This window comes from Labeo rohita, chromosome 13, assembly GCF_022985175.1.
Source record: "Labeo rohita strain BAU-BD-2019 chromosome 13, IGBB_LRoh.1.0, whole genome shotgun sequence".
NCBI lineage: Eukaryota > Metazoa > Chordata > Actinopteri > Cypriniformes > Cyprinidae > Labeo > Labeo rohita.
In genome coordinates this window covers 26,490,477-26,506,749 of record NC_066881.1, presented here as the reverse complement: position 1 = coordinate 26,506,749, position 16,273 = coordinate 26,490,477, and the positions used below count along the sequence as shown (strand labels likewise).

Genomic DNA, 16,273 nt, shown 5'->3' with positions numbered 1-16,273 from the left:
AAGTGTTGACTTTATACTATTCAAGTTGAGCGAAGCTGTGGTGGCACTATGTTTAACTGCCTATGTTTCTCTCCTACAGATATTAGTTTTGGGAGATATTCTGGGAAATCCTTTTTGGAGTTTGAGGGCATTGAAGTCGGTGCTGCATTCAGTGTCACAGTGCGATTCCTGACTGAATACATGTATGGAACCTTGCTGTATTCGGCCAGTGCCAAAAAAGGCATCTTCTCCATCAAACTCTACATTTCCAATGGAGCGCTTTGGGTAATACTGCAAATGCATATACATTTGTTTTGTTTTTTTAAAGCTAAGTCACTACATTTACAAATCAAAGAATATGCATGAGGAATAATTAGATGAAAAAAAACTAATACATACTTTTCCCACACACTCCAGTATGACTTTATGTGCAACCAAAAAGAGGGAGTTAAGCGGATCAATACAGCACAGCAGGTTGCTGATGGAAATGAGCATGTGGTGCTTTTGAAGTAAGTGAATTTCTTCTCCAGTATCCGAATAGTTTGAGATCATAGAGGTTAAAATGAATCAGATGTCTACCAATTGTATGTTGCACTTGGAAAAAGTTAATTAACAGGAAACAGATGGTAAAACTGGTCTTTAAAGTAAAGGTAGCCATTTGTTGCTTATCCATAAGTTGAAATAGACCACTGAAAGTAATTTGAGTAAAAAAGGCTCTGTTGATAGTCGGTCATGATTAGTTTATTCCACAAGAAAAAGTTTCCAATAACAGGACGACTGACATGTGTCAGCTAATCAACTGGCGTTGAGATCTCAGTACAGGTAATACACACATTATATTATTCATTTACATGAAGGGGAGTATTCCTGTCCAGCTTTTATGCTTACATTTGTTGGAGTCTGTAAATGGGTGTAGTATAACCCCAGATTTGTCAGGCCTGAGTATTTCGACTGAGAGCTGAATGATTGCTGAAAGGTCTTTGATGTTCAGAGGCACAATTCACACAGGTCCATTAGGTTTGTTTCTTTTCATCCGATTCAGCAGAAAGTAAAATGCACGGTCGCACCGTCATTGAAAGATTTGATCAGATTCTGAGTCTCTGAGAGATGGCACAGTCTCTTCACATCCGAACGCTTTAGCCAGCTCCCGATCTTGAGTGCATCAGCCTGTTTATGTCTGTTTTTCATACAGATTTTGAAAAGCTTCCAAGATACACCAGCTGCACAAATCAGTCATTACTTTTGTGCCAACTAGCAAAAGACTTAGTGTGAAAGAGAGTTGTCAAAACAAGCCTGAGTGGGGGGAAAAAAGAGGACTGAGAAACCATCTCTTAAAAGGGGTCATATTATTCAAATCTGAATTTTCCTTGATCTTTTGAAATGGAGTTTGTTAGACTATGAAAACATACAGGTGAGAATTCACTAAACACTTAGGTCCATTTTTTGTGCTGAATTTCAGGTCAAAAACCTGTCTCTTATTCACTAACCAGGCACAATGTGCACTACCATAAATGCTGTTATAGTATTTAAAGAAATATACAAATTTAGTTTAGTACAAATTAAGCTAATTCAGTAATTGACCATTTGCAAACTGCTTAATTGACAGGTGATCTGACCAATCGTAATGCAGAATATGCCATTCTGTCCGACAGACAAATCAGACAGGAGAGTAGATTAATTTCGGTGGACTTAAACTTGAAAAGTCTGTTGGCGTGTTGTCAGTTTCCTTATGCTAAAAAATGTAAGGAAACTGACAACACAAGGCCATGAGTATTTTTAATGTTTTTCGAATGACTCCAAATATTTGCTTTTTTTTTAAAGAACAGGAATAACAAATCAAAATGGATGGCTGTGTTAATTGTTCTGAATGGGTTAAATTTCAGACAATTTTAGTCTTCATATCAGGGAATAAATAGGCCTAATTAGTCATTCGTTTCAGTCAAGTTTTGTTTACAAACTCGTTGCACTAATTAGATTTCTCTGTGTGGTTGTGTTGAACTTCTCTGAATTGTAATTCAGTGTCATTCCAGTTCACATTCTAAATAAACATCCTATGGGTCGTGGCCAATTCGATTCAAATTCAAGCTCATGAACTGAAAAAGATTCTGAAATTCTGAATTGTGTCCAACTGTGGCATTTAAAATTCTTAAAGGCACAGCAGCACAAAAAGCAGCCTGTTTAATTCTGAGGTTCACAGAGAGGGTGGAAAATAGTCATGTAAAATTCAGTAACAACGGGATTTGGTACAAAACGATAAGTGGACCACAGGGAAAAATACAAAATTATATTTTGTCAAAAAAAGGTACAATGCAAGCCCTTTAAGTTTCACTCCCTTATTCATGTCTCACATGACCGAGTGAAACCGTGAAACGGTTTAAAGGGCCGTGCTGTGCTTTATTGTCGCCTTTAAAGCATTTCTAAGTAAAAGGAGCATTCTCTGTGTGTCCTGCTGGGGAACTGTCTGTTCAGAGACTCAATGGGACCAGTGGCTCTCTGGCGGGATGCCAGGCTGCACTGGCGGAGCTCTTCTAAATTAACAGTCTCTCCGGCTGCTCCAGAGGGAGGACGTCCAGGGCCTGGTGGTCTTTCCTCCTGAGGTGTGGCGCAAAGCAAGAGGAAAAACTCCACAGTCTGCGAATTACAGGCTTAACAAATCAGTCAAGATTGGCTTCTCTGAACCTCAGAAGAGGGGGAGACGGATATCAATGCTGGGAGGGAGAGGATACTGCCATTATAAACTGAGCATCTGTAGGCCAATCCTCCAGCTGCACATAGTTATCCCAGAATCCACACTGAGGTAATTATCTTTCCTCCCCTGTTGTTTGGAAGGGCAGAATAAGCTTTGGAAAACTCCCAAGGCTCGGGTACATCTCCGGAACAGTCTGTCCGAGACGCATAAGATGTCTTTAAAAGAAAGAGGGGAAATAATTAGCTGCAGGTGAAAGACGCCCTTGAGCATAACAAATCATTTGTTTTGTTTAGTGGATTTTTTTCTGTCAAGATTTATGGTGTCGCAACAGCAGACATTTTAATTAGCCTTTAACTGTGTGTAAAACAGTTTACAGTTGTTTTTAAGCTGCACCTGATGCGTTATGTTATGACACGCTGATATTTAAAATGTGATTAAACCATCAGTACAAATGGCATGGCCTTAAATCACACAGAGACGGTTAGTTCTAGCTGAAATCCACGATAACCATGATATTTTAAATGCTGTACCGGCTAATGAATTCACTGTGGACCCTTGTTCGTTCTCAATGCCTTCCTGTATCTCACGTATCCATGGAAACAACAGAGTCATTAGGAGTCATTCAGCATAACCTGTTTTTGGTCTGAATATTAAAAAAGCGGAAAATAATCACAGATAAAGCGGGCATTAGCGGTGCTTAGCTTTTAAAGTAATTGCATCCTCCTTTAGGCATAGCAAATGTGTCTTATTAACATAAACTGAATCGCCTTAAAAGACGTCTGTGGTATTAATACTAAAGATCATTAATTGAGTGCATTTACAGCCATTAGGTGAAGAGATACAAGAAACGGGGACCTGAAATGTTGATTAATAACAAGACAGGGAACATTTTGTCTTCATGCGTATCACTCTGGTCTTTATTTTGTTTTTGTTTCCCACAGACAGTATCTTTCACCGTGTGCAGCTGAAGTCACTATTACGGGCTTCAGGACTGTCGGAAGTATTGAGAGCAATTATACATCAGCTGTGAGTTTACAGAGAACTGACCGTGTCTTCATAGGAGGACTTCCTCTTCGGTATCCACCTTATAAAGTAAGAGTTATTTTAAAAGGGGTACTTTTAAAGGGTCACATCCTGAGTAAATGGTCAAATTATTTAAAAGCTCAGGGTCAGTAATTTTTCAAGTATGCATTAAATTGATCAAAAGTGGCAGTAAAAACATTTGTAATGTAACAAAAGTTTTCTATTTCAAATAAATTTGTTTCTTGAGCATGAAATCAGCATATTAGAATGATTTACAATATCGATAATAATAATAAATGTTTCTTGCTTGAAAATGATTTTTGAAAGATCATGTGACACTAAAGACTTGAGTAATGTTGCTAAAAATTCAGCTTTTCTCTCACAGGAATAAATTACATTTTAAAAATGTATTAAAATATAAGTGTTATTTTGAATAGTAATAATATTTCACAGTATTAAAGCTTTTACAACACTTTTGATTAAATAAATGCAATTTTGTATTTTGTGTAAGTGAATTCAAAAACATTATGAATTTGACCACAAACTGTTTACCAGTAGTGATGGTATCTATGAAATCCATTTTATTTTTTTCCAAATTCCATTTTTTCCACTTAATTTTTTCTAGACTCTTTTAATGGTTAAATGTTACTCAAAAATCATGTCTAATTAATTAAAATAATGAAATGTACACAATGTAACGGCAATTTATTAAAAGCTTAATACAAATTACATTTTTAAGGCCCTGTAGAGTGTTTTTTTTTTTTTTTCTCATTCAGTTTTATTTTTAGTCAAAAGCATCTCTAATCAATTGATTTTATTTCAAAAAATATATACATTATTTTATTTTATTTTCAGAAAAACTGAATTGTGTATAATTCTGGAAAATAATTTTTCTTGTAAATATTCCTTAAAAAATATTGTTTTAATAATAATTTTATTAGTAGTAGTAGTAGTACTATCGTTACATTAAGTAATATATTTCTGTCACAATTTCTTCAAGTTAAACCGAGCTTATTTTGATGGTTTGCTGTAAAGACCTTTAAGTTTATGTTTGTATATGACATGACGATAGTTTTTCTCACAAGAAACAGTTAAATGCTCATGACGTGACTCTCAGAGCAGTTCTAGAGATTATGTTCATGTCAGGGTTGCCAGGTTTTCACAGCAAAACCCGCCCAATTGCTACTTAAAACTATCCCAAAACTAGACCAATCGCATTTTGGGTCCCCATTAATAATTGCATTCCGGAGGGATAAAATAGACATTTTTTATTGGGGTTCCCTAGTAAAATTACATTTCAGGGGCTAAATTTGACATTGTTGGGGTCGCTTTAACCAGTGGACATCAAAAACAACCCGCAGAAACAGTGTTAAAGTAGCCTAATTCCACGGAAAAACCACGGACTTGGCAGCACTGGTTCATGTGGTCATGTACTCATATATTGAGGCGGCAGATGCTAATAACACAGCGAGGGTCCTGTGTGCCCCAGTATGTGTGTAGTAAACGAAACTGCGCATCTGCGGCATTTATTAACAGAGAGACACAGAACATGCAGGATTCATATTTAAATAGTATTTTTGCGGTTTAATATTCACAGACATGCGTTAAGTGTATTGACCTAGTTTTATTTTATTAATCCAAAATTCAGTGACATTCCATGTCAAACAGTAGATTTCATTTTTATGTGTGGATTCTGCGATTCCGTCTGTGCTTTCCACATCACGGAAATCATAGGGCCCTAGAAAAAGTTGTTTTAACTTAGTGTTCATGCTGCCCTAAAATGTAAAGTTTAATGAACTTGAAACGTAAAGTTGTCTTAACTGGCAACTTGGATATTTAAATGATCTCAAGTTCAGTCCAAGCAAGTCAAAAAAATGCTAAATTTTAGGTTATGATAGCGATCACAATTTTTGTGATAATCTTTTAAATGGTAGAGACATACACTTTATTAATGGCTGTTAAATTTGTGAAAAAGTCAGTGAAGTTCATTGGTCAACTGGGAACTCTGATTATAATGTGGAAACAAGGAAAGATTGATGGTTTGCCTTTGTCATGTTACACAATGACCTGACCACTTACCGCAGAGACACTTCCAACTTAAATTGGATTAAAATGGACATGAATTTTCCAGTAATTTTCAGGTTACTAAAACTGGTTCAGAGGGCTTCAAAGAACTGTCAAGGTCTACATATTGACAGTGATAAAGCTCTGAGAAACTAGCAGGCACACTTTTCATTTTCCTTCAGGCGGCTAGAAGCAGGTCACGGGCACTTGAGATACTGTTAGGAGAAGAAAAAGGAGAGGTTGAGATGTATTCGTCTAGACAACAAAGATTGGATCCACATTCTTTTTTTCTCTTTTCACAGCACTGCTAATGAAATAGAGGTTATATTTTTTTTTGTTTGTTTTTTGTCGTCAATGCAGTTTCTCCTACTGGTAATGTTGTGTGAGCCATTTCTGTCTTATTTGAAGAATCTTTATTGCCTTTAAAAACATTCAGTTGCATTTGTTGCATTTATAAATATGTTTATAAAGGGAAACGTCTCTTTGTATTAATACATATTCATGTGCCTTTATGTATATCAATTTTAAACGGATAGTTCATTTAATATTTACTCACTCATGTCATTCCAGACTTGTATGCTGTTAAATGTTTCATGTAACACAAAAGGTGAAAATTTTTGAAAGCTGTTGTGTGTCAAGACTTAGAATGTAGTGTACAAGTCATGTAAACTACTTTTGTTGATGTGTGTTTTGTCCACAAGAGTCCTTGGTCTCCTTTAACTGTTGTATGGAAAGATTTCTATGACAGTTCTTTAACATACCTACTTTTGTTATCCAAGGACATATAATGCAGGTTTTTTGAAAGACATGAGAGTGAGTAAATAATGACAGAATTTTCATTTTTGGGTGAACTACGCCTTAAAATGCAACCTCTTTGTTGTATGGCACTTTCTTCTCCCAGAATAGCTGCTTTGTAGCCGTTTTTCATTTTCACCCTTAGGCCTGAGATGTTTTTCTGTTTTCCTCTGAAGAAACTGCTTGAGACTTTGTTGTTGTTCTGTGTTCCCTCAGGAAGCTGAGCCTTTCCACAACTACACCGGCTGCATTGAAATAATCGAAATTAATAAGCTCGGAAGATTCCGTGTGGACCATGCCATTGCCAGGAACAATGTTGACAACTGCAGGTAATTGAACCTGATTTTCCATCAGGAATCAATACGATTTTTGAGCAGTGTTTGAAAGTCAAAATTCATTTTAAGCAACCCATATTAGTAAATCAGTTTGTTCAAAAAGAAATTATTTACTGAGAGAATTTCCAGTACAGCATTTGTACCTTTTTATAGAGAAATATTGCATGTTTAAAACTTTCACATCAGCATATTGGAATAATTTGTAAAGGATCATGTGACTCTGAAGACTGGAGTAATGGCTGCTGAAAATCAGCTTTGACATCACAGGAATAAATTGCATTTTAAAACATATTAAAATACAAAATGATTATTTTACATTTTAGAAATATTTTAACAATTTTTTGATCCAATAATAGCACTTTTTCCCACAAAACATTAAAAATTCTTCCAAAACCCAAACTTTTGAACAGACCTAAAATAAAATAAAAATAAATAACCTTAAAGTAACTGTTCTTTCTGCCTCAAAATTTAGTGTTCATACTGCCTTAAAATGCCTTAATGAATTTTGAAAGTTTTTAAAATTCATAAAATTCATAACTTAGTACCTCAGATATTTAATTAAAAAAATATTTAATATTTAATATAATAAAATACAGCAAATTGTTTCCTTATAAAAACTGATTTACCTGATTGGAATTAAATAATATAAATAAAATAATATATTTAAATTATTTAAACCCAGTTCAGGTAAATTTGTGGTTGGTTGTATTATTGGTTTAAATAATTTAAATATAATAAAATATTTAAATTATACTTTCTTCTTAATACATTTTTTATCAGTTTTTATAAAGAAATATTAAACTTTGCTGTTTAATGCAGTTACCCTAATCAAGATTCATTCATTTATTCATCCTCATTGTTACTGAGCCAGATAAATACTGCTATGATCGAATGATAAATTATATCATCTGTTAGTTCTGAATTTGAAAGTATATATTTTAAGATTTCACCTTTTCACTTTCATTGCCTTTTTTCATAATAACCTACAAAAGTTAAATTCTACCTAAAAACCCAGAAAGCTACTTTTTTTTCACTCCACAATTTTGCTTCCATAAAAAGTTGTATTTTTCCTCCTAGCCTCATGGCTCTTGGATGTGCTATTTGCCACTCTTGTCAGCTGTCTCTCAAGCACAAAATCTATAATTTAGCACATCACTTGAGTGCACAGGTGCTGTACGTTCATGCTGTGTGCAAATTGCTCATCAAGAGTGAGATTCTGGGAATGTTTAAGTGTTTGGCTTCACATGTCAGTCTATTATTGTTCCAAAGAAAATGCAAGCACTCATTTTGCCCTTTTGGCTAATTCTATAGAAAGCCCTGTTTTACAAAGCAGCTGAATTGAGTCTTGGACAGAACATGAAATTGGTGACCACCATATTAATATTTAAATAAGATAGATTTCCATTCTCTCTATATTGTCATACTTTATTATTTATTCTGTTCTATCATCTGTCTGGAATTGCAGTGGACTGGAGCGATGGGGTTTCCAAATGAATATGACAATTTGTGGCATCTTACATGGCGTAGTCTCACATAATTTGAAAGGAAACATTAATCAGGGCCATTTGAATGATATATCACAGTTGTTCTGTGAGCTGATTTGGTGGTTACATATTGAAGAAGTGATTGATATGTAGGCATTACTCTGTGTTTTGAAAGCTTCTGACTATATCATGCCTTATTTGTTTAGTTATGATAATTAAAGTAGTTTAACATGATATAAGTGCCTTATATTGGTTGTCCATTCATAAATCATGGGTTAAGTTGTGTTAGAGAAACTGGCCAATGTGTTTTTTAGGACTCTTTGTGATGGATGCTGACAAATTTCACACTGTCATGATTTACTCACAACCATGTTGTTCTGAACCCATAGCTATTCTTTCATCCGTCTGACACTAAACGAGATGTTTAGCAGTTGCTCTTTCCCATAGAATGACAGCATATAGTTATATAATGTCTCAGACGTCTGAATTGATTTTTAGGATTTAGGTCCTTATGCCCATACTGATGCACATCCATTTTGTGTTGAGCAGGATAATTAATATAGATTTTTAATATGCATGCGAGTATGGTTTTAATTTTACAAATGGGGCTTGTCTGTGTTGTATATAATTACAAGATTAAGGATGGTGGAGGAGGTTGCTTTAAATATCCTCTGATTAAAACACTAGGGGTGGAGGAGTTCATTAAAAGAGACATCAGATACCCATTTTCCATAAGCTGGTATGATTCTTTACGGTCTTCATAAAATGTCTGCAACGTACTTTGGTTATGATACCCTTTTTACATTCTTGTTACCTTGTTAAAAAGAGCTCTGTTCACAGCGACCCGTTTCAGTGTGTCTCTTTAAATGATAATGAGTTACTGCTCACCCCGCCCCTCTCTTCTGTTTTTTTGTGTATTTGGTGGTGCATTATCATCAAAAACAAAACTAATCCACTGTGTCCTTCGTGGCTCTAATTAAGACTCTTATGTTAACTTGTACATCCAACTGCAAAACATCTGCATTGCTTACGAGACATTAACCGGGTTTCCATCCAAAGTTGCCAACTTAACTTATGTGCAAAAATTGGAATATCGCATAAAACATTTGCGAATAAGCACCGTTTCCATCCAAGAAGTCAAAGAGAACAAAATTGTCATTTACTGATAAACTGACATTATATATTACTTGAATATAGTAATTTTCATTTATAATAAATTACTTGCGCCTCAGAGCGAACAGATGAAACACAATAAATGTGATAATTTCTTTTGGAGGTGGATGCCTGCTGTTTGGGAATGCAGTTGTGTAAGAAAGTTTTGGGAGGCAATTATACAGAAATACTTTGAATACTGATGATGACTATAACAACATTTCAGATGCTGTGGAACGAGATCCGTCCACTGGTTAGACAGGTTTTGCCGTCCCATAGCGCAAAGTCACATGATTGTTTTGATGTGTATGGAGGAATTTATTCGTCAAATGCGTTTCCATCTCCCATTATTTGCATTAACCCTTTTTCGCACAAGCCAAAAACCACCTCAAGCGAGTGTAAAAACTTTTTTGTGAATTAAGCGTTTCCATCACATTTCTGATGCAATACTTCAAAATGTGCATACAAACAGAGTGTGTGACTGTGTACGACTGGCTGAGGGTGGAAATATGCTAATACAGGACAGTCCATCAGCGGTCATGGGCGGGGCCTGAGCAGTATGACATCATACTGCTCAGTAAAACAAAACAGCTTGATAATTCAGACTGTTTAGGTCTTTTGGGGATTAAAAAAAAAAAGGAGTGAATGGATTTTTAGCACTGTAGGATGGTTGTGTCCACACACTGCTAAGACACATTTATATGCCGACACCATATGAATAGTGAACTTTGCATCCGATGTCCCCTTTAAGAATGAATAACACCCACTGATAGTGCTGCTTACTTGCATGCACAGTATTATGCATTATTTTATCTATCTATGTATCTATCTATCTATCTATTATCTATAGGTATCTGTCTTTCCATCTGTCTACAAGCTTTTCTAGCAGGGTGTCTGCTATCTTAAACGTTTTCCTAATAAAAGGCACTAAAAAGTCCTAAAACGTCTTAAATTCAGATTCGATGGGTCTTAAATATTTTTGGTCACATTACCGCTGAAATATCTTAGGTCTGACGGACCTAATGGCTATCTACAGTCATTGGGCAAACCGAAGATTTTTTTTTCTAAAAATTTCTAAAAATTTTATGGGGATATTTTGTGTGGAATATTACTTGCTGATATGAAAAGTTTACCTTATAACGTAGTAATAAATATAATTTATGACAGCGATGAAATTTAGTTTTCGTTTTACATTAAACATTAAATATTACATATATGTATGTAATTTAATGTGTATTTCCATTACAGGTTTAGGTCTTAAAGTTTCATATTAGGTGATATCAAAAAGTCTTAAATTTCACTTGTTCATATCTGCAGAAACCCTTTCTAGTCACAAATTAGATTTGCATTTATTTAAATTGATTAATTTTAATTCCATGCCCTTACATTCAAATTTGAACTGTAATTTTGTCTCTTCTTTGCTACCTCACACTAAATTCAGGGATGGATTTGTATTTTTAAAGGCGTTCTCAGTTAAATTATGAATGCCACGCAACCCACAAACATCTCTTTTAAATGACATCTCATTTACCGCTTGCTTTTTTGCAGTATATAAATGTGATTAGGCTCAGATATCACTGAGTTTTGTGAATAAATGTGTAATTGTGAATAATTTGCCTGGTTCAACCGGATTGCTTGTGGTTAGTGAATTAAACACATGTTTTTGTGCTCTGAAATAATTATAACTTTTACTGATTAGTAAATACACCCCGTGGTAGTGGATTTCACCGTTTAATCCTCGCCTTTTCATAGGGTCACATGTTGTACTGTGTGTAGGTCTCCGTGGCATCCTGACCCACCAGCAAACTCCACAGACTCCCCTCCTAGGTTCATCACAGTGGAAACCCCTCCTGACGGGCGTATCCCACCCACCCAGCCTTCACCTGTTTGCCCGCAGGGGCTCTGTCTCAACGGCGGATCCTGTCGGCCCATCTCTCTGCCCAGCGGAGCCTCGTCTTTCTTCTGTGACTGTTCTCTGCACTTCACGGGACGCCTGTGTGAACAAGGTGAGACCTCCAGTTCCTTTTCTCCTCCACATTACAGCTGAAAATCCCTCCCTAGTGAATTACTGAACTGTTAAATTAGCCTCATCCTTTAATTTAACTCTAATGAGTTCAGTGTGGAGCTTTAAAACAAAAACATTTTGGTTGATATCATAATGATACATACTAGTGATCTCCCACCAAACATTTTGACTACTGAAGCAGTGTTGGAAGTAAAGGAAAATGGAAAACTCAACCTGTTGTTGGAGCAGGGCTCACTTTAAATAATTTGTGATGTGATTAAAGTAAGATCCATATAAGCAAGATGTAATGTGAGAAATCCCTCTATCCTCTCCCTTCTTGAGTCCTACTACAAATGAGATGGTGACCCTGTCACCTGTGTTCTCCAGATTCATTTTACCTCCTCTGCCTCATGCCAGGATAAGACATGAATGATATTAAATTGTGGTGAGTGGAAAGTCTTTTACATAGTGAACCCACTTGATATTGACTGAAACTCAACGTACTGTACTGAACTGCCATGGTGGAATATTTCACACTTTAACAATTTACTTAACTCTAAACTGACAACGGACTTTCTTTTTATCAAAAGCACCAGCTTGTCTGGGAAAACATGCATTTTATGCACTTCCAGCAGTGGAGTATTCATTGCATAGTGCTAATTGCTTTTGTATTGTATTTTGCTCCAGCTCCTGCTGACTCAGCATGTTTTGCCCTGTATCAATAAGCCAATGCTCAGGTAAAGAGCTAATTTGCTGAGCTACAAGTTCATCTGTCTCTATCGATGTAACATTCAGATTCTCTGGCGGTGAGAAGCCTGGCTTCAAATTAATTAAATATCATTTATTCTTCTCTCAGGTTTCTATTTTTGTGCACTGCCAGACATTGATTGATGTGTTTGTGAACCGATCAGTTCAGTTCCTGTATGATAAGAAAAAAGACCTTTTCAGATGAAGCTGTCAGTATTTTCACATTTGTGTACTACTGATTATGTGAAAATACTTGGCATTTCTCATGAATATGGTGCAAAATGACTTTTTAAAAAATCTTTGGAGACATAGATGTCTTACTGTGAGAACTATTATCTAACATAAAAGTGAGCTAGTATGAAAAGTAGCTAGTTTTACACTTATTAAATGTTTTATAAGTAGGTCATATAAGTATATCCTACATTAGTCTGGACCTTATTTTTTAACATATTGTAATTTTTATTTACTAATTATGTAGTATAAAATATTATTATAACATTTGTATTATTTAATTTTATAATGAAACATTAATTGAAAATTTCAATAAAGGTAATACTGTATATATTCTTTAATATTCTTTATATATAATATTTAGTTTATATTTGCTTTATATTTTGCTTTCATAAAATTTTGCCTATTTTACTTGTTTTTGTAATGTTTATTGCTAGAAACGCACAATAAGGTTTTTAGTGCCCACGTTTTATAACAGTATCCAAGTTCAAAAATAGAAAAAAATTGCATATGGGTAGCTGACAGATAGGCAGTGAAAATGCTTATTGAAGAAGATATATGTTTTTGAAGAAGAAATGCATATATTTATGGAGTGTGAAAATATAAAGGGTCTCTAACTGCGTCAATTCTTTCTTTTTCTTTTTTTTAATACACTTTCACTGAACTGTACCATGCATTTGTCCTATGGTGTGACATAGCAGGAATTAAGAAAAAAACGTGTAATAATATATAAATGGTGTGAGAGAGATTTATCTGCATTGTTAGACACTTATGTTCATATATATTTATTTAATATGATATTATAATAAATATGATTTTGTCCCCTGGTGACTTGTTAGAAAATATTAAGACAAATTTTGACAACAAGACAAGCTTTGTCATCCGTTGAAAACTACTGAAAATTATAATATTTTAGGGTGAGTAATAATTAAATCTCTCCTATTGCAATACTCAACAATTTTTGTTTGGTTTTTTTGTTTGTTTTGTTTTTTGTTTTTAGATATTTTGAGATTTTAAAAAATCTATGGTTCTTTAATGTGTCACACCATAGGAATCATGGTTATTAAAGTATTTCTATGTAATTTTGAACATGTCAAAGAAGAAAGTAAGTTTAATTTTGACACAAACAAAATCAACATGTTTTTTTTTAAACAAAACAAATTATTTTCATCAACAAAATTCAGTCTCTTAGTCAATCAGTGTGTTACTGAAAGCAGTTTCTCTCCCTCAATTCTTTCTGTTTCAAAAGCCAAGTAGCATATTTTATACTTATTTTCATGACACTATAACAGATGCAAAAACATCAGAAAAAAGGTTTCATTAATGTAATTCTTGCATTTAAGAACACTGAAAATGATCAAAAAAAGAATAAAGAGTTAAACAAGTCTTATTTAATTAATTATTTAATTAATTTAATTAATTTAATTAATTATTCACACCAGAGGACATGGTTTTCAGTTCCTACACTTTCAGAAATATATGGATGAAAAAAAAGATGGCCATTTACTAAAATAAACACTTTTGGAGGTATTTATTAACATTTTTATGGTTTTATTTTTAATTTATAGACAGTCACACCATATGACAATTATGAGATTTAACTCAAAAATGTAAAAAAATAAATAAATAAATAAATTGAATAACACTGCAGCTTTTATAACAACAGGTCTATGTAGATCAAAGAAATGTTTAACAATATTAATTTTTATTCTTATTTTTCTAATTCTTATTTTTGCAACACAACCCATATATGAAAATGCATGTAAAATTAATGTACATCACAAAAGTTAATGTATATTATAAAATGTAGTTTCAACATTTTATGAAGGTTAATCACCTTTTACTGACCTTTTACTAATCATCTATTTTGCTTTTTGAGGCTCTGTTTTGCACTCTCTGCACAGAAAGTTGCACTTGAAATCTGATCATATGTATAGAGATGACCATATTATACAAGCAAGCACATATCTGAAGACATCTGCATCTATATTTATTGCATTTAAAGTGAGATCTGCTTTTGGAAGAATTGACGAAAATATTGACGAAAATATTGTCAATAAACAACAAGAGAGCCAGTGACAAATTCTGATTCTGATGCCGGCTCCTAAGTATATTTGACAGCAGTTGAAAGAAGCTTTCTCCTTTTTTTCTTATTTCTGTTGCTTTTTTCTTTTCCCAGGCATGCACAGCAGAGCTTTTAGTTTCAAAGCTGTATTTTTTTTTTGCTTTGCTTTTTCACTTTTGACCATGTCAGCCTTATATGGGTATCAAATGGTTGTTCAAAGTTGGTAAGACAGATCAAGAACTTGGAAAGAAAACAGATTTCATGGTGAATCATTAGGAGAAAATAAAAAGATACCATAGCAACAGTGATAGTGGTTAAATAATATTATAAAGCATGATTAAAAGCATAGGGTAAAAAAAAAGAAATTAAATTTAGTTGCATTTTCAAAATAAAAACATTTAAGTTACCACTATAAAAGTCATCTGTGTTACCTTTTTTATTGTTTCTGTTGATAACGCCTTCATATTAGAGAACACTAACAAACAGGAGGTTTATAAGGTTTAAAAAGTTTAAAAAACGTTTTTTAAAAAAAATTAAGTTGTTTTCAGTCTAAAATAGTTTAAAGTGTAATATAGTTTTAAAAGGTTAAAGTTCGAATGTTTTGAAGGCAATACAGTCTGTCAGAGATAGATAGATCGATAGATAGATAAAATGTTGTTAGAATGTTACTAACATGATTAACAAGTAACTAGCATGTTGTTATAATGATTAGCAAGGTACTAGCATGTTGCTAGCATGTTTATAGGATTATAAGCAAGTTACCAGCATGATTAGCATTTTACTAGCTGTTGCATGATAAGCATTTTATTAACATGATTTGTAAGTTACTAATATGTTGTTAGCATGATTGTAGCATGATTAGCATGTTGTTAGCATGTTATTAGCATGATTAGAAAGTTACTAACATGATTAGCCAGTTACTAGCATGTTGCTAGCATGTTTCTAGCATGATTAGCAAGTTGTTAGCATGTTATTTGCATGATTAGCAAGGTACTAGCATGATTAGCATGTTGTTAGCATGTTATTAGCATGATTAGAAAGTTACTAACATGATTAGCCAGTTACTAGCATGTTGCTAGCATGTTTCTAGCATGATTAGCAAGTTGTTAGCATGTTATTTGCATGATTAGCAAGGTACTAGCATGATTAGCATGCCATTATCATGTTGTTAGCATGATTAACATGTTACTAGCATGATTAGCAAGTTATTAGCATGATTGTTGCATGATTAGCATGTCGTTAACATGTTATTAGCATGATTTCCATGTTATTAGCATGAGTAGCATGTTACTAGCATGATTAGCAAGTTATTAGCATGATTGTAGCATGATTAACAAGTTTAATAGCATATTGCTAGCATGATTCTAGCATGCTTAGTATGTCGTTAGCATGTTACTAGCATGATTAGAGAGTTACTAGCATTTTACTAGCATGATTAGCATGTCATTAGCATGTTATTAGCATGATTGCCATGTTATTAGCATGAGTAGCATGCTACTAGCATGATTAGCAAGTTTAAAAGCACGTTGCTAGCATGATTCTAGCATGCTTAGTATGTTGTTAGCATGTTACTAGCATGATTAACAAGTTACTAGCATGTTGCTAGTCTGTTTTTAAAATGATTAGCATGTTGTTAGCATGTTATTAGCATGATTAGCAAGTTACTAGCATGTTGTTAGCAGGTTACTAAAAATGGTCTTTTAT

The 16,273-nt window shown here is 34.0% G+C and overlaps 1 protein-coding gene across 1 annotated transcript in view; it reads left to right on the top strand.

Annotated features, from left to right (window-relative positions):
• eys (eyes shut homolog) overlaps positions 1-16,273 on the top strand; it is a 254,763-nt gene that overhangs the window by 162,863 nt on the left and 75,627 nt on the right. The window contains 5 exon segments of the mRNA XM_051126527.1: positions 80-264; positions 397-488; positions 3,610-3,760; positions 6,767-6,879; positions 11,298-11,527. Of these exon segments, the coding sequence (XP_050982484.1) occupies positions 80-264; positions 397-488; positions 3,610-3,760; positions 6,767-6,879; positions 11,298-11,527 (771 nt within the window).